The sequence below is a fragment of the Rissa tridactyla genome, chromosome 3, assembly GCF_028500815.1.
Source record: "Rissa tridactyla isolate bRisTri1 chromosome 3, bRisTri1.patW.cur.20221130, whole genome shotgun sequence".
Lineage (NCBI taxonomy): Eukaryota > Metazoa > Chordata > Aves > Charadriiformes > Laridae > Rissa > Rissa tridactyla.
This window is the reverse complement of record NC_071468.1, coordinates 78,796,702-78,819,970: the sequence shown is the minus strand read 5'-3', so window position 1 is coordinate 78,819,970 and position 23,269 is coordinate 78,796,702. Positions and strand designations below refer to the sequence as shown.

At 44.8% G+C, this 23,269-nt stretch overlaps 1 protein-coding gene across 3 annotated transcripts in view; it reads right to left on the bottom strand.

Annotated features, from left to right (window-relative positions):
- POPDC3 (popeye domain containing 3) overlaps positions 1–21,299 on the bottom strand; it is a 40,233-nt gene extending 18,934 nt beyond the window's left edge. Inside the window, exons 1-4 of one of the 3 annotated variants that reach the window (XR_008465620.1) lie at positions 21,089–21,299; positions 10,522–11,265; positions 8,561–8,669; positions 3,149–7,507 (exon numbers count right to left, since the gene is read on the bottom strand). Coding sequence is in view for 2 of the 3 variants with exons in the window: in XM_054196363.1 (XP_054052338.1) it covers positions 7,187–7,507; positions 8,561–8,669; positions 10,522–11,012 (921 nt within the window). In the remaining variant the exon portion in view is untranslated. Of the gene's footprint in view, positions 1–1,541; positions 7,508–8,560; positions 8,670–10,521; positions 11,266–21,088 lie in introns of those variants that run through there. The other 2 variants (XM_054196363.1, XM_054196364.1) reach the window with 2 other exon arrangements.
- Positions 21,300–23,269: the final 1,970 nt, after the last annotated feature.

Genomic DNA, 23,269 nt, shown 5'->3' with positions numbered 1-23,269 from the left:
GACAGTTTTGCTTCATATGCAAAATAAGTATTCAAAATATTTTATCTAAGCTAAATCTTTTTGGAAAATAGAATACCTGCTACAACTGGATTCAGTAAAAAATTTAAGGATTTTAAGATGAATGACTTACATGAACAAAGCACATGAAACAAAGTGAGCGTTTCCAGCTATTTTTTGGTAACTGCTGATACTCATCCTTGTGTATCATAGTGGATGTGAACTGGCTTGCTTCCCTTTTGTTACGGGATAAGTTATTTTGTGTTTACCCCAGCGTAAGAGAATGCATATGGGAAGATGCGGGATCATACCTAATGTGTTTTAAACCCCTCCCAAAGCTCACCTGCTGGTATTCCACCCTTGTAACCATGTCCTAAAGTTGTCCCCTGGAAGTCCAAACCCAGCACTGGGTATCCCGATTGTCCTGTACGCTTCTAAGGAGTCACTAAAACCTACACATGGGAAATGCTAAACAGAGATGTGTGCCTCACCTCCACCGAGCCCCGGCTCCGAGAGGCCACCAGCTACTCAGGGTCATCCAGCCAGAATCCCTGCGTGGGGACAGGGACCCACTCACCTCCTTTCACAGGTCTGAGATGCTTTAATGCTCGCCTAGGACATGTGGTTGCTACAGAAGGTGATGGTGCTGCCCACTTCTGTACAATGACATAGTTAGAGCATTTATCCATGAAATGGGATTTTTGGTTTCAGTGTCTTTCTCAGCCTAGCGTACCTTACTCCCAGAAAATTATTATATTCCCCCAGGCTTTACACAAGTTTGGATGGAAGGTTACTAGTGAATACAGTGAAAACTGAGATTCACTGCTAAAATAGTTATTTGCCACTATTTTATTACAGTTGTTTATTTATATGACTTTAGTGTCTGAGTTATTAATCATCTATCTTTTGTCATCATTTATCTTCCAAACCCCAGTGAAGTAGGGAAATAGTCCTGTCCTCACAATGCACCACAGATCCCTTAAATTAGGAGCTGTGGTAGAACTGACAATTGAATAAAATTGCCTGGGAATCCACAGCAGCAGAATAACGGCTGTGAAACCCTTCTGCTCCCACAAGCTTTTGGGAGCATCCCATCTTTTTCCCGGTCAATGACAACGCTTAATAACTTTTGTGGCTTGCAGAATGATGATTCGGGTCCAAACCCTCTGCTGGCAGAACCACCTGCCAAGCTACCCTCTAGAAGGGCTTGGCCAGCCATGGTTTGGGACGCGACCCTGAATCCCAGGGCTCTCAGAGAATGTGCTTCTGCTGCCTTTCTCCTACAAACTCCTACTGATGGAACTCCACCTACATGGTTTGATTCATCAGGATGAGGTGGTGTGATCTACATGCTAAGTTCAATTAGCTCTTTTGATCCACACAGAGTAGAATTAGAGTAAGCAGAAACTGCAGACACACAAAAATCTACAAGAAAGGAAAGTTAACATGAATTAGACAAAAGCAGGCTCCCTTGGGAGCCCTGAACCTATTATATTTTTATGCATATTAATGTAATCAAAGAATTTTCAAGAGGGATTAACAAATCAGCTAAATAAGGTATTTATTTCGTTGTATCGTAAAAAATATCTGTTATACAGTAACACTTTGGGACAGGAGAATATGCATTCAGTTATTACAGGAATAGAAAGAAAAATATTTAATCTGTTATAGTCTGAATTCAGCAAATAGATACTCATTTTTTCCTCTTCTATTTAAATAGTTTTCTTCTATCTAAATAGCTATGTATTTCTTTCATTTTTAACACATGGTTTGCAAGACCTGTTTATATGAGCAGTACAACATTGTATTTCAATTTTTCATGTATATTGAGCCCAAATACAACTTATATTTATCATTTACAATAATCAAAACCCATAGAGCACTTTTTTTTGCTGGAAATGTAGCATCAACGTATTATTTAATTACTGCAAGCATGTGCCTTTTTCATGGGGTGGCAAAACTATACAATTTCATCCAAGCATGTACTCAGCTTTCCCAGCTTATATCCTAGCAGAGGCTATATATCTATATGTCTAGCTTGCCATTGTTCTTTCCATTATTGAGTTTACTTTGATCACTATCACATTTGCTGGTTTGTTGCAGAGCGATTAATTCTTGAAAATTTAGGACTGGGACGGTCCTTCTCAGTCACCAAGTCCCACCTCTATAATCGTAGACAACTACATAAAATAATTTGTCTCATTAAGCACTTACAATTTGCCTTGCACGGCGCTATTAGTTAAAATAGTACATTGGGATACATTCTCTCTAATTATTCTGTAGTTTTGACTAGAGTTGCATGATGGAGTTAAAACATCACTTAGAATCTGTTACCTGCACTTATACTACTAGCAGTTAATCAAGCACAACCTAATGAAAGAATTGCAGGGTCAGTCCCGTGCTTATTTAAGGCATTTATCGGAGAGGCGTTGCTCTGCTGCAGGACTGCAGTCAGCCCGCCACTGGGGCCCCTAGATAAGCAAGACTCACTTTGAAGCACTAACAATACATTGCTGCATCCAATAAATTAACTTGACACAAGCCCAATTTAAAATAAACCTCTCCTGGATAAAGCCTGTAAGAGGTTGAGTGGTGCTCTCTTTTTTTATTTATTTTTGAATTTTTTTTCTCTTTGGCATGTCCTAGGCCATGGTTTTTGTTTTTGGTTTTTTTTTTAGCTCGTGCAATAAATCTGAGCCCTTCTGCAGGCTGTTGGGGCAATTCCAGCGTGATCCCAGAATCACAGAATCTTCATGGTTGGAAAGGACCCTTAAGATCATCGAGTCCAACCAAACAACCTACAATCTCTGCCCCTAGAGCATGCCCTGAAGTGCCACATCTAGACGTTTCTTAAACACCTCTAGGGATGGTGACTCAACCACCTCCCTGGGCAGGCTGTTCCAGTGCCCGACCACTCTTTCAGTAAAGTAATTCTTCCTAATATCTAATCTAAACATCCCCTGCCGCAGCTTCAGACCATTTCCTCTGGTCCTGTCATTATTCGCCTGGGAGAAGAGGCCAACACCCACCTCTCTCCAACCTCCTTTCAGGCAGTTGTAGAGGGCAATGAGGTCTCCCCTCAGCCTCCTCTTCTGCAAGCTAAACACGCCCAGCTCCCTCAGCCTCTCTTCATATGACCTGGTCTCCAGACCCCTCACCAGCCTGGTAGCTCTCCTCTGGACACGCTCCAGCACTTCAGTGTCCCTCTTGTACAGAGGGGCCCAGAACTGAACACAGTACTTGAGGTGAGGCCTCACCAGTGCCGAGTCCAGAGGCACGATCACTTCCCTGCTCCTGCTGGCCACGCTATTCCTGATATTGTGATGTTCACAATTATAAAAACTCCGGAAGAGCAACTGATGCTGGTGAGCGAGCAAAATCATCGCATGCAACAGGTTCTGCCACTCTTACCTATAACAGTATACAAATGTAGACATAACCCCATAGAAGATTATGGAACTGTTAAAAATGTAAAATGTGAGTAAAGGGACATCACTGCAGATCAAGAAAAGGATTCACTGATAGTGTCCTCAGTTCACAAAGCAGCATGCTCTCAGGTATCCACTCACTTCAACTGATTATTAAGGAGCCTGAGCAGTGATAGTTATTCCCAAGTAATAACATAGCCATAAATTGGATGATGCTCAAATCGGAGCTTCATCGAGCTCAAAAAGTTTAGTAACCTATAAAGAATCATCGAATGGTTTGGGTTGGAAGGGACCTTTAAAGGTCATCTAGTCCAAGCCCCCTGCAATAAGCAGGGACATCACCTAGATCAGATTGCTCAGAGCCCCGTTCAACCTGACCTTGAATGTTTCCAGGGATGGGGGGGGGCATCTACCACCTCTCTGGGCAACCTCTTCCAGTGTTTCACCACCCTCCTCAGCGTAAAAAACGTGTTCCTTATATCTAGTCTAAATCTCCCCTGTTTTAGTTTAAAACCATTACCCCTTGTCCTGTCACTACACTCCCTGGTAGAGAGTCCCTCCCCATCTTTCCTGTAGGCTCCCTTTAAGCACTGGAAGGCTGCAATAAAGTCTCCCTGGAGCCTTCTCTTCTCCAGGCTGAACAACCCCAACTCTCTAAATGACTGGGTATACATGATATCGTAAGAGATAAGTATTATTTCACTGACATCAGTCCAAGTACGTCTTTACTTAGGTAGATCATACAGCTCTCCCAAAACATTGGTTTATGAGTCACATACCAGAACGTATTTTACAGTACATTTTAGAAGTGCTGTCAAGATTTAAAAAAAAAAAATAGAGGTGGAGAAGGCTCACTGTCCCGCTTCCAGTCCTTTTGTGTGTACTTACAAATTTGTAGATATATATGCCCTGAATTCTATCGCTGAAATGTTCAGCTAGTCATGACTCAAACAGATGCTGGAAAACTGGAAACAATTTTTAAAAAGTGACTCAAAGCCCACAAAGCAGAGTAGCAAAAGCTAAACAAGATTAGCTAAGAGTATGTTCAGATACTGACTCAGACGTGTCCTAGTAGGGATTTCTGATAGTAACCAATTCCAGCGGAGAAAAGCATAACAGAGGATTGTGGTTGGAAACCAGGCTGAAACTAAAGCACACACCAGTCACAAAGAAGAAAGAATTACCTAGGTATGTAATGAAGCACCCACCACCCCAGAAAAGTATCGCTCAAAGCAGTCTGCTATAGTTTAAATTGAATATATAGGCTTAATACAGAAATTGAGTGGGCAAAACCACCTTGATCGTATTTAGAAGGTGAAGAGGATCATACTAGTTTATTTAATGCCGACCCTGAGGCAAGTTTTCTTACAGACATATATGGGACAAGCCCATATATTCAAGAAAACTGAGGAGAGCATTAATTGATACTTTATATTATGCCTAGAATATATATATTATATTAGTCTAGAATACTATCTTTTTTATGTTTCTAGGCTATAAGCTTTTTATGTTTGTAGACTGTTAACGCATACGATGTTAAGTGTAAACTTGATATTGGTCCAATACCAATATGTTATACCAATACATTTTATACCATAAGAAATTTTATCAGGTTGAGAGACCGGGGGCTATTTTTGATTCACCTGTTAAAACCCAGTGTAAGGTTTCCAGCCCATGGCACGGTCAGCTGGAGCAGCTTGGCCGGGTGAAGCGGAGAGGGGATCGCAAGGCGCAGCCTAAATGACCACATCCACAGGAGATGTCACACTTCTTACCCACCTCCGGAACCAAGCATCACCGACAAATAAGACGATACTAATCACAGCGCTGAAGTTACACGAGAATACCTGTGCTGAGTCATTCCAAGGGGTCAGCTAGCCTGCTATCCTGTCCCTTAGCCATGAAAAGCATAGGAAGAGGGCACACACAGCTGTACATCCTTACTACACGCTGTCAGCCTCTGGCACTTTGTGCCTCAGTTATTTCCTGGGCTGGTCTTTAACAGCCGCCAATCAACTCCCCATTCGCGTCTTTCCCCATTCTCTTTTGACCAAGACAAAGTCGGTTTGTGACTCAGGGACTTCACGCAGTCAGTAATACATAGAGAATACATCGTGTGGAAGGGTTATTAGCAGGATTTGGGGATTATCACATTTCATGCTATGCTACTTATGTTTGGCAGATTTTCCTCGATGAAAAAGAGGCATAAAGCTAAAAGCAAGAGTCGTACAATGTCATCTGTTCTACAGTGAAGGTCCTTCAAACAGGTGGCATTTCATATCACTTCTAATAGCTTTCTTATACATCCTGCATGATTATTTTTCAAGCATGAAATTGTATCATTATTTTTAGTCCTCCAGCAACAACTCCCAAGATCTAAACTCAGATGTACACCTGCACGTACACAAACACACAGTGGTTGCCCTACCAAACAGTCCAGCAATTTTAAAATATTAAAAATGTCATCTCCCTCCAGATCTATCAAGCAGCAATACAGTCTCATAAAAAAGTAATGCTTCTTATATATATATATTTTTTTTGATTACTGGCAGGCATCAGGCATAGCAGCAGGAAGGTGAGTTAGCAAAGACATTCAGACACTTCTCCCCAAAGGCACAGTGACCTCAAGGGTCGAAACCAGCTTTCTTCTACCAAAGCGCAAGCTGGTGCTCCCTTACACCATTGAAACACCCCAGAGTTAGGGAGAGAATACCTTTTAAATCAAGAGTTTCACAGGCACAGAGACGTGACTCTGGAAGCTGAACAAGAATGTTTCAATTAAAAACTGTATTTATTGCTGCAGCTGTTTCTTAATTAGTTTCTTCCCGACAAACCTGGCTAAAAAGGATACTGTAAAACAAACTCCAAGGGTTTGGCGGTGGATTGATTAACAGTATTTATTGTACATGTCACGAATGGCACTGACACCGTGGAAGCCTAGGTCCTATAGCATCACATTCTACCAGAAAGACTACGCAATCATTTCCCTAAGCTATATTTGCAGCAGTTACAACTGCTTTACTTTTCTAATGCCAGCAATTACATTTATGTCTGTTTTCACATAATACTTCTTTAGGACAGCCAGAGAGAAATCAATCACTCATGGGACAGAATTTGTTGTTTTCTTTTGTTTGTTTTTTTAAGAACCTTGCTGGGCATTTCAAAATCTTTCAGGTCTTTAAAAACAAACCAAATACAATCAAGTCTCTTAGACTTCTTCTGCAAATTCTTCATGTTAATTGAGACAACGTTGATGTGGCATAAATATGAATGTTACAAGCAAGCTGCTATATTTTGAAGACAACTTACTTGTTTTCATTGACTATACTGACGATACTTCATTATGGCAAATAACTTTGAGAAAGTATAGTTACAAATACTGTGGGGTTGTTTTTTTTAAAAAGAAAAAAAACAAAACACAAAACAAAACACAACACAACACGGAGGCCACCACAATTACAACAAAACAGCCTGTTATGATTTGTTTGCCTCCAAAAGTGAGGAGGATGAAGATCAACAAAAGAATCAACAGAAACTAAACATATTGCACAAACAGTCAAAATGCAGAGGCCAACCCGCTGGCTCGAGAGAGAGGAAGAATTCAAGCTACTCCAATGAAAGTAAGTGGCACTTGTCAGTCAAACTTGGCTTGACTGGGTCTCATTCGGCTTCATCTTGCCGCTCTTCTGCTTCAAACCAGGACAGTCGCTTTGCACTCCCCTTCATGGCTGTGGGGAATGGCTGCGGCGGGGCTGTCCTTCCTAGGAGTGTGTGCTGAAGGAGCTGCAGTTTGTAACCCCCGTGGGCTTGCGCCGGGGGGACCCTCTCTGGAGGCGGTGGGAGGGCTGCACCGGAGGAGTCTCTGGCAGCGAGACGTGGTAGAAGTTTGGTAACCGAATGTCGTACCTAAAGCCCTTCCCCACATGCACCCTGTCGTTCAAGGCATAGAGTTTCTCAGCAATGTCACTCCCAATTAAAATTGAGAACAGGCGGGAGATGAAACGGTGCTTGGCAAACAGCAGATACAGCTTCTTTCTCCTCCAGGCCACGTACCGACAATCTGTCTCTGCTGTAAGTGTAACCTATAGAAGAGAAAATTAAAATTAGCCTGGTGATAAGGCAGTGACATGGCCGCTGAGGCCCTTGCTCATAAAGCGCCCCCCCTCTCTCAGCAGGCACACAGGCTGTGGCCATAACACATACCTCGCCTCTTCGCACTGACTGCAATTAAAGCCATTCAATCCGCCCAGAGAGCTCTGCGAGGTCTACTGTAGAATCATGGAATCATAGAATTGCCCAGGTTGGAAGGGACCTGTAAGATCATCCAGTCCAACCACCAACCTAACACTGCCAAAGCCACCACTAAACCCAAAGAGAAGCGAGAAGGGTGACTGGGGATGGACCGAATGATGGCGTCTTGCTGGCCTCAGTGTCAGTATGCCTATGCCCACGCTGAACCCCAGCCAGGATACTGGCTGACGGCTCTGCACACCCTGCATTGCTCTCGGCAGCCCCAGCTGGAAAGGCAGGGCTAAAGAAAGCTCTTGACAAATGCCATTTGCCCTCGTGACACGAGACACCAGATCCCACACAGGCAGGAGACAGCGCGTCAGCCAAGTGACAGCAGTGGGAGGGCTCCCGGATCACAGGGAGCGTCCCCAGATGGACACGGGGACACAGGGAGCGCCCAGATGGACATTGCGTCCCACACTGTCCCCCCAGAGCTGTACCACAGACATGCCTCTCCCCAGCCCGGGCTCTCCAGTTCACCTCCCGTAGCGAAGCCTCTCGAGCACCAACTTCTACCCACCTCTGCAAACCTGGTTGCTCAGGGATGGATTTTAGCACAGCCAAGGAATGCAAACAAAGTCTATTTCCTTTAAGAACCCCCCCATTTCTTGTAACGACAAGATGCAAACAGCAAGAAGATACAGATGGCATAACCAGTCCACCTTGTAAAGAGGACTTCCCTCCCCAAATGAATGGAATACCAGTTGTTTGTATAATTCCACAAACAAAACCCAGCACTAAATGAACTTATTTCTAAAGCAATTAATACTCGGACAGTTTTCTGTGGTATTAAAAAAAAAAACAAACAAAAAAACCCACAAAACACAAACATTCTCTGCTTTTACCTGGAAAATTCCCTCTTCTGTAGGCCTCAGTGAATCCCATTCAGGAGAATCCAGAAATTGAAGAGGAAAAATATAATGCAGAAACTCCCCATCAACTGTCACTCTGATCCTACCAAGACAAGATGTGTTAGTTTGTTAGTACGACCTGTACAGCAGCAACAACTGCAACAAGAATGTGTTATTTCTACTCTGTGAGGAGTTTAAATATAGCTTTGAGAGCATGAAAAAGCAATCACTGGCCAACAGTATCCCGATTATATTTTTGAACACAGCTTGATCAGGCCGGTTGAAAGAGAATACAAGACAATCGGGCAAATGAAATGGAAATCTTTCCAGGCCTTACTGAAGTCATATTCTTCTCCCTGGGTCAGGTCCGTGCATCGACATGCAAGCTGTGTCATGAAAAAGCCAGCGTGCACTGGAGAGGTGAAAGACCAACGCACGTAACGCCATTTGCCTCCTTCACTCGAAAGCCATGGGATATACTTCTAGGTTTGGCAAATACACATTTTAGAGGCAATAAAGTGGCAAAAGCAGGGAGTGTGAAGCAGGAGCTCCCCACGGCATGTGTTAGGTGGGGCTCTCTCAAAGTTTAACAGGAATTACATGTCCACAGGATTGTCTCTGGAACCTGGAGAACAACACGGAGGTTTGGGATCTCTGGGTGAATGCTGCGGTCTTCTGCAGATGCCAAACAAACATTTTCTTTCTACTTTTTAAATCATATTTAAGTTTGAAGGCACTCAAGCAGTAAACGTATGCTTGAACCTCGTGAGCTAAAAGGAAAAAAAAAAAAGCAAGCTATAGGAGCCCCCTTTTTACATCTGCTCTGCACCGAGATTAATGCTTCTTACAAAATCAGAACAAGCAGCCCTATACTGCACAAAGGAGGGTGGCAGGAACTCCCTGCATGATTACTACCTGATGGGCATGTAGAAGGATGGACACCTCTTCTTCAGTATGACTATGACCAAAAGTAACCTCCACGTGGTACTTCCTAGACAGCACCCAAGCTCTGAACCAGGGCTGTCACTAGGGCCAACTACCTAAAATCCACATTGTTCAGTGCAAGTAGTCCTAAATCAGCTGAGTTTCAAGCTGCCGACAAATTCCATCTGTCCATGCAGCAGGCTGTCAAAATGCACCTACAAACCGTCCCATCAAAGACAGACCACGGCCACCATCTCTGGGTATCCCATCTACTCATGTGGTGGTCCAGTATTATTTATCACTTTGTATACAGTACGAAAGCCAGTATTTCCCTTCAGGGAAGCATCAGCCAGGTTGCCAGAAGGATCTCCATAAAACAGGAAGTATAAGCAGGTGGATTTATTGCCTTGGGGTCTAAGGGCCACAGTATACAGTAACTGTGGATTCAGTTCTGCAAATCTTGATGGGGCTCGACTACGTCCCCTTGTAATGGAAAGGCACTTTGAGGCCTTCTGCTCTCCCTTGCTCTCTCTCTTCTCCCACCCCCCAGAAAGCAACCAAATACAATCTCTATTAAACAGACGTTATCTCGGTATATTCGGTTTCATAACTACCTTTTAGTCCTGTTTCAGATGATACTAGTAAAGAAAAACAAGAAAGATGCAGTGCTCATCAGCTAGGCAGTAGACAGACAGCAAACCATAGCCTGAAAACTGAAGCACGCATTTGTTCCCTTTATCTGCCTAACCTGTTAAGTGCTATGATACAGTGGTCTGGAAAAGAATGACTTCAAATCTTTTTCTTTATGCTATTACAGATTTTGTGCTTAGTGTTTTTACGCTAGTGCTGTCCTAGACAAGTGTGTTCAGCCTATTAATATTTATATTACTTGCATTAATATTTAATCTATTGTACTGGAAAATGAACAAACAATACACAAATCAGGCTTTTTTTTTTTTTTTGCTTTCATTTTCAAGAAGGAGGAAAAAAATAAAGATACGTGTGGTAAGTCTGAACAAACCGATACCAACCTGCCTGACACAAGCAAGGACAGTTTATCAATAGGCGTTTTGCCCTGCATGGCGTAACAGTGTTCCTTCTCCAGGGTAACCACTTCTGCATCACAGCACAAGACGATCTTCCTGTAGACAGTCAAGGAAATTCCCAGAGGCTGGAAAAGAGCGCTGTAGAGTTCCTGGAATTCTCTGTCAAAGGAAACACTCCGAACTTGGTAGGTAACATAAATGAACTGGACGAAGCATATAGCGAACAGTATAAAATTCCAGGAGAATATATCAGCAGCACAGACATCCAGCCAAGCCCAAACAGAAGAGCAGAGAAAGCCCAATCCAAGCAAGCTGAAGACGTAGAGAAGCCCAAAGAATCCACTTCCACCCATGAAGCCAACAACAAAGAGAATACTGGCTAGGTGGTAGATAGATCCCTCTGCCTCTTGCTTCCAGGTGGTGCAGGTAGGATGTGCGTATATCAAGCTTTCCCAAAAACTTGCATTTTCTCCCATGGCTGGGATAATTTCTTGATTCGGCTGAATCTTGGAAATTTTTATTTATGCAATACAGATAGTGGGGTCCTTTGCTTTTCCATTCTTGCAAACTCTGCTCAATGATCACACACCATCAGGGCCTCTTTTGTTGTAAAGCTGCACCTAGGATTTCCAGCAACTAGGAGCCTAATGTTCTCAGAAGGCAATGCTGTTTCTCATCCGTTCATGCACTGTCTTGACTTTGGCCATGTCTTCTGTAGTCTCATCTGATCTGGACAATTGAAGAAAAGATTAATTACTTATAAAATGATTTTCATCAATTAAACTCCATCAAAGCTCTTACTGTCTAAAACCACAGTCTGCATTACAATCATCCAATTCTCCTTGTAGACCTGTGGTTCCAGGATCAAACCTTAATATTTGTTCAATTGAAGATCACGTTTCTGTATCTACGAATCTAGCAACCATCGAATCACCACTGAATCCATCTAAACCTCTACATCGCATCCACAGCATCCTGTGACAAGTCTTTCCACAGCCTAACTGCTGAGAAATTAGCTACATTTGTTGGTCCTGAACCTGCCTACCCAGCTCCTGAACAAGAAGAGACAGTCCTTTGCTCACCTCCTCCATCGCAGTCTGGATTTCTGTCAAACCACTCTCCTTTCCCCGCTTTGCCTTTCTGTTATCATTAATGAGTTGAGCAAGGCTGCTCTGACCGCAGAGACAACAAACTACATCCCCAAACACCACAATAAGGGACACCCAAGTACCACGAGGGATGGTCTTTTCTACTCCAAGGGTGATGGCAAAAAGCTGTCATGTATGAGGAAGACTACAAAGCTTAAAGGCAGCTCTATACAGATTATGTTATTAGAACATGAAGTAGTAGTCCTGCAAAATACTTCTCAAAGGGCATTTACAAAGCAATTTTATAACATTCGAAGTCCTACCTTGTATAATTTCATGCCACAGCCCACACAGTTTTATTGTTCAACACTAGAAAATGTTAAACGTGCTATTTGTTTCTATGTTATAATGTATGCCTAAGAGTTAAATAAAAAATAAAATACACAATTGAAGAGCATGGAAAAAACCAAAATAAATTAAAAAAAAAATCAAAACCAGCTTTCTCTGTTTGTTTTTTTGAAGTAAAAATACATGCTTTGATGTGAGATTAGACATGGTAGAAATTGCAAAGCCCGAGTTTATCAGTAGCGTAATCAGGATTGAAACCCACCAAAGTCTTTAACTGTCTGGTTCTTCTACTGGTAAAATAGCAGGGAAGGTAAGAAATATCTTGCTATCTAAATTATTAGATTCTCTAGAATAGCAGAAGTAGTCCCGTCCCGCCCCACCCACCCACCCCCCCCCAAGAGCCACAGAAGTCAATACTTAAAAAGTACTGATGGTGCAGTGAAGCATCCAACATCATTCAGCAGTGTTTGGGGTTTTTTTGGTTTGTTTTTTTTTTTTTTTTTTTCAGTGACAGGTCTAAGAAATTAATAAAGCAAAGTCGTATCACATTTCCTAGCTGCTACAGCTTTACTGCTTTTAAGTTTATTCAAGCCCCAACATTAATTATGTGATTCAAAGACACTAATGCTAAATGAAGACATAAAATTCTAAACAACTGAGCGGCAGAGTTCAGAAGAAAAGATTAGGAGGAGAGCTCTCCCTCTCTGGCAGTGGCGATAGGGAAGTCACTGACCCATAAAACTCACAGGTAAAGAGCAAGGAACCTTTCCAAATTAAAAGTGCTCAATGTCCTACTGTAGCGGAAGAAGCGACAGTACAAAAATGAGGTACTTTGTAGCTATGAGCTTTGCTGCTTGTCTCTTTACCCAAATACTCTTCCCTGGTACAGGATTCCTGCAGGATGCAGGATTCAGCCCTTGGAGAATGGGAGATGAGAACTGCATCAGCTACGAAGAAGTTACCTGGGTATGGTAAGAGCACAAGGAATTTTAGGCAGTACTTCCGTCATCAAGGGGTAAGATTTCTGAACTGAAAGAAAATAAAACTGGAACATGCAGTTCCCAGATCTTGTGTTCCGAATCCCGTCAGCATTTCCACTGCATGGTCAAAAAAAAAAATCATCGGCACAAAGTTTTTGTTTGACTGTTTGTTTGTTTTTTAAATAGAATCACTGATAACAGTGATTTTGGATTATTGTTAACGCTTCTACTCCATTGCCAACATTCTGCTCTGAGCATTTCTCATGAAGACCCTAATTTCTACAGAAAATTCAGTGTTTTGAATGGAACCACTACTGAGAAGTTACATGGGAAGCCGTATGCGTGCCACAAACAAAACCACCGTGGATCCATCCTGTAATCGGCTTTCCATTACCAACACCTTTTTCTCATGTAAAGCTGCACATTGCAATAACTTGACATGACATTGCAATAATTTCACAAAATTTATGTTCAATTTCCAATTTGGTTATAGCATTCACAGTCTGCCCGCCCCACAGCTCACAGCATTGCTATAAAACATCTATTCATGACAAGGTGGGTCAAAATAATTTGGAAAGAACAGCACACCAAGACATGGACAGAGGGTCATCATACACAAAATCAAAGCCCTGGAAAAAACTGTCCTGTATTTGTAACTGTTTATTTTTTGGAATGGGACCTGTCTTCCAAAACCACCGTGTGCAAAATTCCCACATATTTCAGCAGATCTGCACAATGCTACAGCGTCACCCGGGCTGGAGAGGACCTCCCTTCATCGAGGCAAGAGGAAAGGCAAAGACCAATGCTAGCACAGAACACAGCCTCACCAACATGACACTCTCCTGAGCGACGGAAAGCGTGCAGGCAAAACCAAACCCTCTGGAAAGGCTGAGGAAGGCTACTACTACGTGGACCTGCTTTCTCAGGGGTATGGTGAAGAGCAGGCGTGCTTGCTGCCCGTGAACTGCAGGCAGAAAGAGAGGATTCACCTCTTCTTCATCAAGAAATTATTCTAAGATTTGGGGGCTAAAAATCGTTGGTAGGTTTTTCTATGAAGTATTAAATAGAGCAGACACGATAGTACGTATGGGCCTAAGCATTGTAAAATTTCTAATTTTGCTTGGTATTTAGTGCAAGATAAGGCTTTTCACATTTTTCTCTACATTCCTACAAGTCAAAAATTTAAACTCTTGAGGGCTTCAAAACAGTCACTCTAATTGAGCCATTCACCTACTGCAAGGGGTGGGGGGAGAAAACCCCCCAAAACCAAAATGCCAAGCAGCTGTGGTACCAACTGTGAGTCCTCCTCCACTGAGGACCTGCCTACAAAGTGCCCTCAGTAGCACAGCATTACCAAGTTTGTAAGCACCTGGAGGTGACACCGTCCTTTCCCTGAGATGCTTTGGCGTTCTTAGCTATCAGGATGGGGAATGTGCCCACTGACATGGCCTTGTTTGATGTCCTGCTTACGCTGTGGTGAACAGTTATCGCTACAGGTTCATTTGATGGTGGCGATCAGGCAAGCTTCAGCAGGAAACTGCATGTAAAGCAGATACCTTGGATTATAAACCTGAAGAACTGTATCTTCCTCAAGTAAATGTTGAATACTTTCCACTCTGTCCCCTGCCTAAGAAGAAGGAGGACCATGCACAAGAACAGTCTCTGCTATGTGACTACCCTATTCAGAATAACACCACATTGACACCTGCACGCTGCTGGAGCCAGAGGTGCGTGGAAGAGGTCTCCTCCCAGCTCAGGAAGGAGACATGCCCTGCCAACACAGGCTGAATTACCGAGTGTTTTGCCCCACCACACATCCTGCCCTCTCCAGCAGGAGCAGATCAAGCGCTGGGAAAAGTCTGCTCACATCTCTAGTCTGGGCTATGTACAGCAGCACGGACTTTAAAACAAACGTCCGCGTTGCTGAAAGGACCAAGCTGTCATCAGAAAGGGTTAAAATCAACAAGTTTGCTGGAGCTTCAAAGGAGTAAATGGAGCATTTCACTTATACTCTCCAAAATAAATACCTGCCAGCAGCTTAAAGCTTCGTATAAGCAGTATAGTAAAACAGTCAAACCAGAATGAATCTATGTTGTAATTTAAATGCACATAGTGTAATTCTCCCTACTCAAATGGGCACTTTTTCCGTACACCAGAATATTCCCATAAAGAATTACCAATTACATATTTTTTTTTTTATTTTCTTGAGAACTGGGTACTTTCCCCACCACCACCCCCCTCATTTTTGTCATTGATGACTCAGATTCAACTTTGAGTGTTAGTTACTGCGTCTGGATCACAATTAATTTCTGAAAACAAACAAACAAAAAAAAACCAACCCACCCTAAAAGCCCTGAGGCCACCAGCAGTTCTCTACTTGGGCTTCTTTATTAAGTCAAAAGTAAAGCTATTCGGAGTTTGAAAACTCCATTCTTTAGTCGTCTTATTCCAAGTATTCAGCCGGAAAGCCCTCAGCACATTCACCCCGTACAGGTTGATGGGCTGTAGAGCCGTATACATGCTGATCATGTAACCAGCCTGGAAAACTACAGTGTTTGCTACAGGTTTGGAAGCAAAAGGGAAGCTTTCCCTTTACAGCATATATGTTTTCATGTACAAAATGAGACTGTGCTGGATTTAGCAGGGATTTGTCTCACTGGTTTTAGCCATCTACGGTGCGGATGTTTGTACATGAGCTAGTGGCCACAGCCTGGCTTGGCAGGCAGCGGAGCTGCTCCAGCAACTGCGCTGGGATCCAAGCGATCCCTCCAGCTGAGGGTCCCCCGATGCCCCCCCAATTCCAGAGGGGTGAGCTCTTAGCACCCTGCCTGGGCTGGCAGGTGACGTCTTGTCTGGCCATCATTTAGACATACAGAAAGAAGCTACCCCTGAATTAGGACTACCAAGATGATTAGGGGACTGGAGCACCTCTCATGAGGAAAGACTGAGGGATTTGGGTCTCTTCAGTCTGGAAAAAAGACGGCTGAGGAGGGACCTTATCAACACTTACAAATACTTAAAGGGTGGGTGCCAGGCTCTTTTCAGTGGTGCCCAGGGACAGGACAAGGGGCAATGGGCACAAACTTGAACATAGGAAGTTCCACCTCAACATGAGGAGGAACTTCTTTACCCTGAGGGTGGCAGAGCACTGGAACAGGCTGCCCAGAGAGGTGGTGGAGTCTCCAACTCTGGAGACATTCCAAACCCGCCTGGACGCGTTCCTGTGCAACCTGCTCTAAGGTGACCCTGCTCTGGCAGGGGGGTTGGACTAGATGATCTCCAGAGATCCCTTCCAACCCCTACCATTCTGTGATTTCAGCAACTATTCCCTCTGACATGCAATGCAACTGCATACATCGATTAACGTACCCCTTCCCTCCATTGCCCCAATGTCTCCAAAATCCTCTCTGCCCCCCTGCTGACATCTGTTGCTCTCAGGGGTTGTGTGTGCGTAGCACACTCTCCCCAGGCTATTTTCCTTCTGCAGCTGTTCACTTGGAGCTAGATACCCAAAGGGACCGAGACAGCCCAACTCTTAATTGCAAGGCAGCGTCTAACTCGGCACACGGAGGAGCGATGCACCTACAGACAGGTGCGGCCACGCGCCTCCAGGCACGTAGGGGTGAGACAAACAAGCTATTTTCGGTGATAAACTGTCCTTGAACCCACTCCAGGCTCACAGCATACATACAGCAATTAGGACAGTAACTAACAAAACAAACTCGTATCCTACCTTACCTTAAACTCATTGAGAATATATCCTAGACAACGCAGTGATTATAATACTGGATAACACTGTTTTCCCAAGAAAATGCAGCCTGCGCAATATAGAGAAGGCTACATCATCTTCGTCACAGTCCACAATATCTCTTCAGGAAGTAAAAATGGAAGGAGGATGAAGAAGAAAAGGACTACCCAATCCAAAAGACAAAAGTACCAAGATAATCAGCCACTATAAAACTAGATATATTCAGATTACAAAGATACACAAACATATGCAGTAAAGGTAATTAATTAATGGGTTGGCTTTAAAGATTTCCTTTGCTGGGAATTAAGGAAGTTAGGATGCTGTCTGGTACCCAAAATAAATCTGGATATGCTATTATTAAAAAATGAATTGATTTACTTAGATTCTATTTTTTATTCTCCAGGAAGTCAGATTGGATGATCACAATGATGTCTTCTGGACTTTTGTCTTAAGTTACTTAACACAAACAAGTTTTATATACCTAGAAAGTTACATAGCTGGTCTTCCCAATGAAATCTAAAAAGCCATCTTAGATACCTAGACTTAGCTACTTTAGACAACAGAAAACCCTGAAGACAGGTATGTCTCTGAAATTACTCCTCATGTAGACCTTCCAGCAGAAGCCTTCATCCATGTGGAGCCAGAATCCCTTCCTGGCAATGTTTTTCAAAGAAAGGGATGTTTTAACAACGAACGCTTTAACGTGAAACACACATGCAACCCTGGCAGCTGAGCCACGGGATCCCACTCCCCAGGCAAGCGTCCCCATGGCGGAAGGGAGAGCGATGGCGGCGCGGTGCTCCCTGCCTCAGCCTCCTTCCTGTGCAACATCACTGCTGCAACAAGAAGGGCAGCAAGCGTCCCCCCCCCAGAGCCAAAAATGAATCACTTGGGGCACCCTCGTGGGAGGAGGGAAGAGGGATTTGTGCTCCCTTGGGCCGAGGAAGGCATCCTGTGTCTCACAGACGTCTCATCACCACGTCTCACCCCCTGGACCAGTGCTCCCAGCACAGGCTGCCCCTTGGAAGGGAATGCATCTCAGGCCCCAGGAAGAACAGTCAAACCGCACCCATCCCAGTCCTTCCAGTAGCCCCTGGGCTTCACAGGCTGCAACTCCTGAATTGGACCCCTGCCCCCGGAGCATCCCTGTGAAGTGATACCTTCTTGGAGGGAGATCCTTCTGGGAATGCTCAGAGCTACAAAACAAGCAGCTGGGGCACGTCCAAGCATGAGAGGTGCTTCGCTGCCTTCAGGGCAGCTCTGGGAAACAACCACCAGCCACGAGGCACTTTTCAGGGCCAAAACCTTGCTCTGGTCTGGCAGAATTTAGGCTCCCAGGTTCAAGGTTGCTCAGCCAAGAACCCCCTTCAGTCAGCTGCTGCCTAACCCTGCAGACAGCCCGATGCCACCTCTACACTGAAGTCAACGGTCCACGCAAATGACCCACCGGCAGCACAGGGTTGGTGACTGGTTGTCTCCCTTCTACAGCATACACAGAGCTGGCTTCTCCAAAGCTGAGTGCCTTAACCGGAGCTTTTTCACGGGACTTTCAATTCACTGAGCTTGTTTGGCTGCAGCTGGGAAGGCCTGACTCTACTTACAATTTGCCCAAATCCCTACTAATCTTCTTAAGAAGTGGAAAAAAGCTGGGCAGAAGGGGAGGGCATCAAGAGAGAAAGAAAACCCACAGCAATACAGAAGTTTAAGGCTCATTAGAAGCACGGCACGCAGTGAAGCTGCTATTATTTAGTCTTTAAATATTTAAAGACCAGCTTACTATACACAGCTTACAGTACTTGAACGATTGCTCATTTGTCACTGTAAAATATACAATGCAATCTTCTGTGGTTGCAAAGCCAATATTGAAGATGCTATCTATTTTATCATCTAGACAGTATTTGGTAAGGGAAAAAAATTACAGATTTTCTTCCAATTTGAATGAGAACTGATGAACTGTAAGTACACATGGTATTCCTGCCAAACTAAGAAGAATAATCCCCTCCCTCCTTTTTTCAAGATCTCTTAATCCTAGGAAATATGAATATGGAAGGATAGTCAGATGTTTTTTAAACTAACTATGGATTGCTAGCACTCGGGTAAATTTGAGCAAGGCTCTTGTATATTGAACAGCATTGGCCAAGTAATAATTCAGGGTGTCTGGTTTGTTGTGTTTTATAATAAAAACTGCAAGTGAAGCACAAGTTCAAGGTTTTCTACAGTTCAGCTTTTAAATGAACAATAGAGAAAGCAGCTACAATGCTTATTTCACAAGTGCTTTAAAACTGTGTTAATGAACTTCAGCTGAACTCTGCAGAATTCGGCTTAAATGAGTTTGTAAGGAGTAGTAGTGCCTTTGGACGGGAACGTATTCCCATGAAACCAACCACCTGACATGAACTTCGTTTCTCAAAAAAGAAATAAACACAGCGGCTCGGTGCATCACACTGATCAACTGGATTAGAGAGGAGCAGCGTCATCAGCCATGTGTTCCGGCAGAGAAACAGCACGCTGAGGCGCGGAACACCACAGTCATGTACCCCATGAGCTCTAACCCAGAGCGAAACACAGTAAAAGGTAACAAGGGTGCCCTAAGGGAGCTGCTGAAATGATCTACCTTTACTGGAGGGTTTGGGGTTAGAAGTACAGTTATAATCTCTGCTTTATTGGAACGGGTGTCACTCAGCTTAAATACAAAGCAGAGCCAGGCAGAAGATGGACATGACAGTGGTTTAGCATCACTTTCATTAGTTTTCTATTTATGAGAGCCAGAACACTCTTAATTTCATCACGTGATATAATCCCAAACGGAGGCTTTGTTCACCGTACAATGTCTGAGTTTTGTTTTGGGCAGCAGCAGCATGTCCAATTACAGGTACTGTATCATCCCTGGAGACACCGATCAGGGCTTTTTTTTTTTTTTTGCAAGGCACTAAAATGATAAAATAAATCTCATCTCTGAAGAGCCTGCACGCTTAATAAAAGATCAAATGTAGCTTCAGCTAACAACTCTTTTCTTGAATCCTTAATAAACTTTCTGCTCTCAACTTTCATCATAAAAGGTTTCCCTGGCACAAACTTTGCCTTCACAATTACCTGTATTAAATTTCCTTCTGTTTCAGTATCTCTTCTCCTCACTACAGGACTTGCAGAGAACTTACTATTTTGCAGGCAAGGCATTTCTTAAAAACTTGACATTTTAAGCTGCTTTACTATTTGGCACCACGCATAACTTTGCGGAAAGCCTGAACAGCAGCAGTTCTGCAGATGTGGAAACCGTTTCTGGTTTTGCTGTGGTCAGTGAAGACATTTTTACTTGCACGTATACAATCATATTCCCATTAACCAACAGAGTGTCAAGAAGCCTCAGTTCTGGAAGCCGGATTTCATCAATGACATCTTTATAACACTACCAGGGGTCTGTGATTCAATATTACAAGAGATCAGCTATAGAAAATGTTTGCCCGTGAAGTGACTGACAGCCTAAACGCACACAAAGATCTACAGAACAGCTGAAGAAAATGTGGTAAAATATTATAGTCTGGAAAAACATGTTTGGAAAAAAATACTATAGCTTGGGGGAAAATAAGTGTTTTGCATCGTTCGTTGCATCTTTGGAAAGAAACAATTGCGAATGCAAAACCAGATCTTAATTTCAGGGTTCATCTGCTCTTACCATTTGTTGATGGGGAGAGAGAAGAATCAAATAGCGGCAGCCTACGAAGCAAACCCCCAATCAGTGGCAGAAATCCCCGGACCCCTTTTGGGGTTGGTTTTGTGAAAGCCGAGGGACTTCTCGAGTCAGCCCCGGTGAGCGGGCTGCGGCTGCACCCGCGGAGCCACCAGAAACCACGTTTTCCCTTAGAAATAAACCCAAAACCCGAGACCCATCACGGAAGAGTCTCGCTTCGGGCAGACCCCTCGGGAGGGGAGGATCAGGGCCGGCTCCTTTGCGAAGGCGCAGCCTCTCCTTTACAAGAGCGGGCTCCGTTACGGAGGGGACACGGCAGAGCTCTACAACTTCTACCCGAGGCTGATACTCGGGCGCTCCGCTCGCCGCACCGCACCGCCGGGGCGTTGCTGCCGAGGAGCGCCCCGACCCTCCCCCGGCGTCACCCCCCGCCCCGCACCGCCCAGGGCCCCGCCGAGCCCTCGGGGACGGTCCCCGCAGCGTAGTCCCCGGGTGTCCCCGCATAGCGGCGGGGCGACAGGCGTCCCCGGCTCCCCCTCGCCCACCCCCGGCCCCCGGCAAGAGCGGGGCGACGCTCCGTCCGCCGCCTGACTGGCCAGCGCCGGCGGGGGGCGGGCGGGGGCAGCGCCGGGGCTCCGGCCCACCGGGGCTCCAGCCCGCCCCGCCTCGGCCCGGCCCCCGCCCTGCCCGCGCCCCTTACCTGCTCCGCGACCCCGGAAAAGTTTCCCGGCCGCTCGGGGGACGCCGCCGCGCCCGGACGGGACGGGGACGGGCTCAGGCTGCCGCACCTCGCCTCCGGCCGGCACCGCGTCCCCCCCCTCCACCGCCGCCGTGACTAAAATAGGCAGAAGCCGGCGGGAGGCTGCGGGCGGCGCCAGCTGCGGGGCCGGCACGGAGCGGCCGCAGCGCGCAGGCGCCTCCCGCCCGCCCCGGGGGGCTGCGGGCGGTGGGGCCACCCCGGGCGAGCCGAAGCCGAGCCGCGCTGGCCCGGCGCGGGGGCGGTCGCGGCGGCGGGAGGCGCCGGCCGTCCCGCTGCTCCCCTGCGGTGGGCGCGGGCCGGGGCAGGAGGCGGTGGCCGCGGAGAACTCGCGGGAAGCGCAGAGCCCGCGGCGGTGTCAGTCGCGCAACTTGCGCGCCCTGGCGCCCGTGGCGGCTGCAGCCCCGGCGCTCGGCTGGGGCTTGCGGGCAAAACCCGCGGCTTTTGGCACACGCGGGGAAAGGCGTCTCCTTCGGCACTGCTGCCTCGGGGTAAATTGTCTGGAACTATTGGTTTGGAATAAATAAGAATACGAGTTTCTGCTCTTTCACCCACACACCCCAGCAGCGTGTTTCTTCGGAAGGAAGGCACATGCTTTCAGGCTTGCCTTCGCTACGTGGCTAGTGCACCTGTTTATCCACGATCTTCAGTTATTTCGTTTCAGAACAAACATACGCCTCACCAAGAACATGGGTAGTGTCCATATACAAGCCCTTCCCCATCCTTGCCGTGCATTTGTTCTGGTGATCGCTTTGTGTCTCAGGGAGAGAGGATTGATTGAAAGAGGCAGACTTACAAGTTATTAATATATAAAAATAACCCCACAGCATATTAAATGTACAGCTCCTGTTACTACAGAAGCTGCTTCTCAATAGCTGGAGCATGAGCAATAATATCTTTTAAACAGTAATGCTGGAGATCCTCTTGTGTGTGCCGGTGGCCGGCTCTGGGGTCCCATGGTAGGCTGAGATGCTCACTGTAGAGCAGGGCAATGCGACGGACGTGAACTTCCCCAGAAGTAAAAAGGACAGAGCAACCTGTCATGCTCTAGACAGAGGGATTAGGACACTTCTTAACACATTTGTGAATGTGCTTTCCCATGTGATTTCTTTTTTATTAAAGATTTTTAGCTCCATATTTACCAGGGAAGAAGATGCATGAACTTTCGGAATAATCGATTCCCCTAAAACTTCAGAAAACAGCCAGCCAGAACAGTTTAAGCCAAAGCTGTCTTGAGTTACACATATTCAAAACTTCATTATCTGATTGCGGTATACTTATTTTTATATTTATTATTTTTGAGAGAGAAAAATCTTTTTATAAATCTAATCAAGTATGTATTAAGGTTCTTGTAGTTAATTAAACATTTAAAGGTGTTTGCAGTGTTGCTCCAAATGCCTTTCAGATATGCTTTGCATATGATATTTTACAACTCGTTTAATTTTAGCAGTGTCATTTGAGTGATTTCTGTACTGGCAAATTTGAGGCAGTGCTGATTTTTGTTGTTGTTGTTGTTGTTGTTCACACTGGGGTGGAGTTGAAAGCACTCAACCACTTACTCGGATTCATCCCCAGTTGCATTAGGCATAAATTTACCCATTATATTTCCTCTTCATTGGGATGATAGCAAAGGGATGAGGAAATATATAATAAAAGGATTGCTGAAACTTTTTATTTGATCTACATATCTACTAAGATTACATTATTCTAATAAACCACTATTATATCAATTAAAACATGTTCCTCCTAATCATCGTAAAAGAAGCAAGAAGATCAGTATATTTTGGTGGCATATCTCTAAGATACTTTCTGAGTTGTACTTAGTTGGAAACAACAGTCATCCTAATTCTCTGCAGATCTATAGATCACCAAGGAACGGTTCTATCATAATAATTTTTATTTAATTCAATCAACTTCACATCAAATATTCTCTAGCACTGGAAGACTGAGACTACAAATGGCCTTCTCATTGGGCTTGAAAATTGGGCCTGAATGAGAGTTCCAAAGGAGGCAGCAATAAAATGCCTGAGACACCACATGCTGCGGAGAGTCCAGCACTGCCCAGCGTGCTTTGAACCAGCTGCTGGAGCGATTGGACTGCTCTTTGATATATATAAAACTACT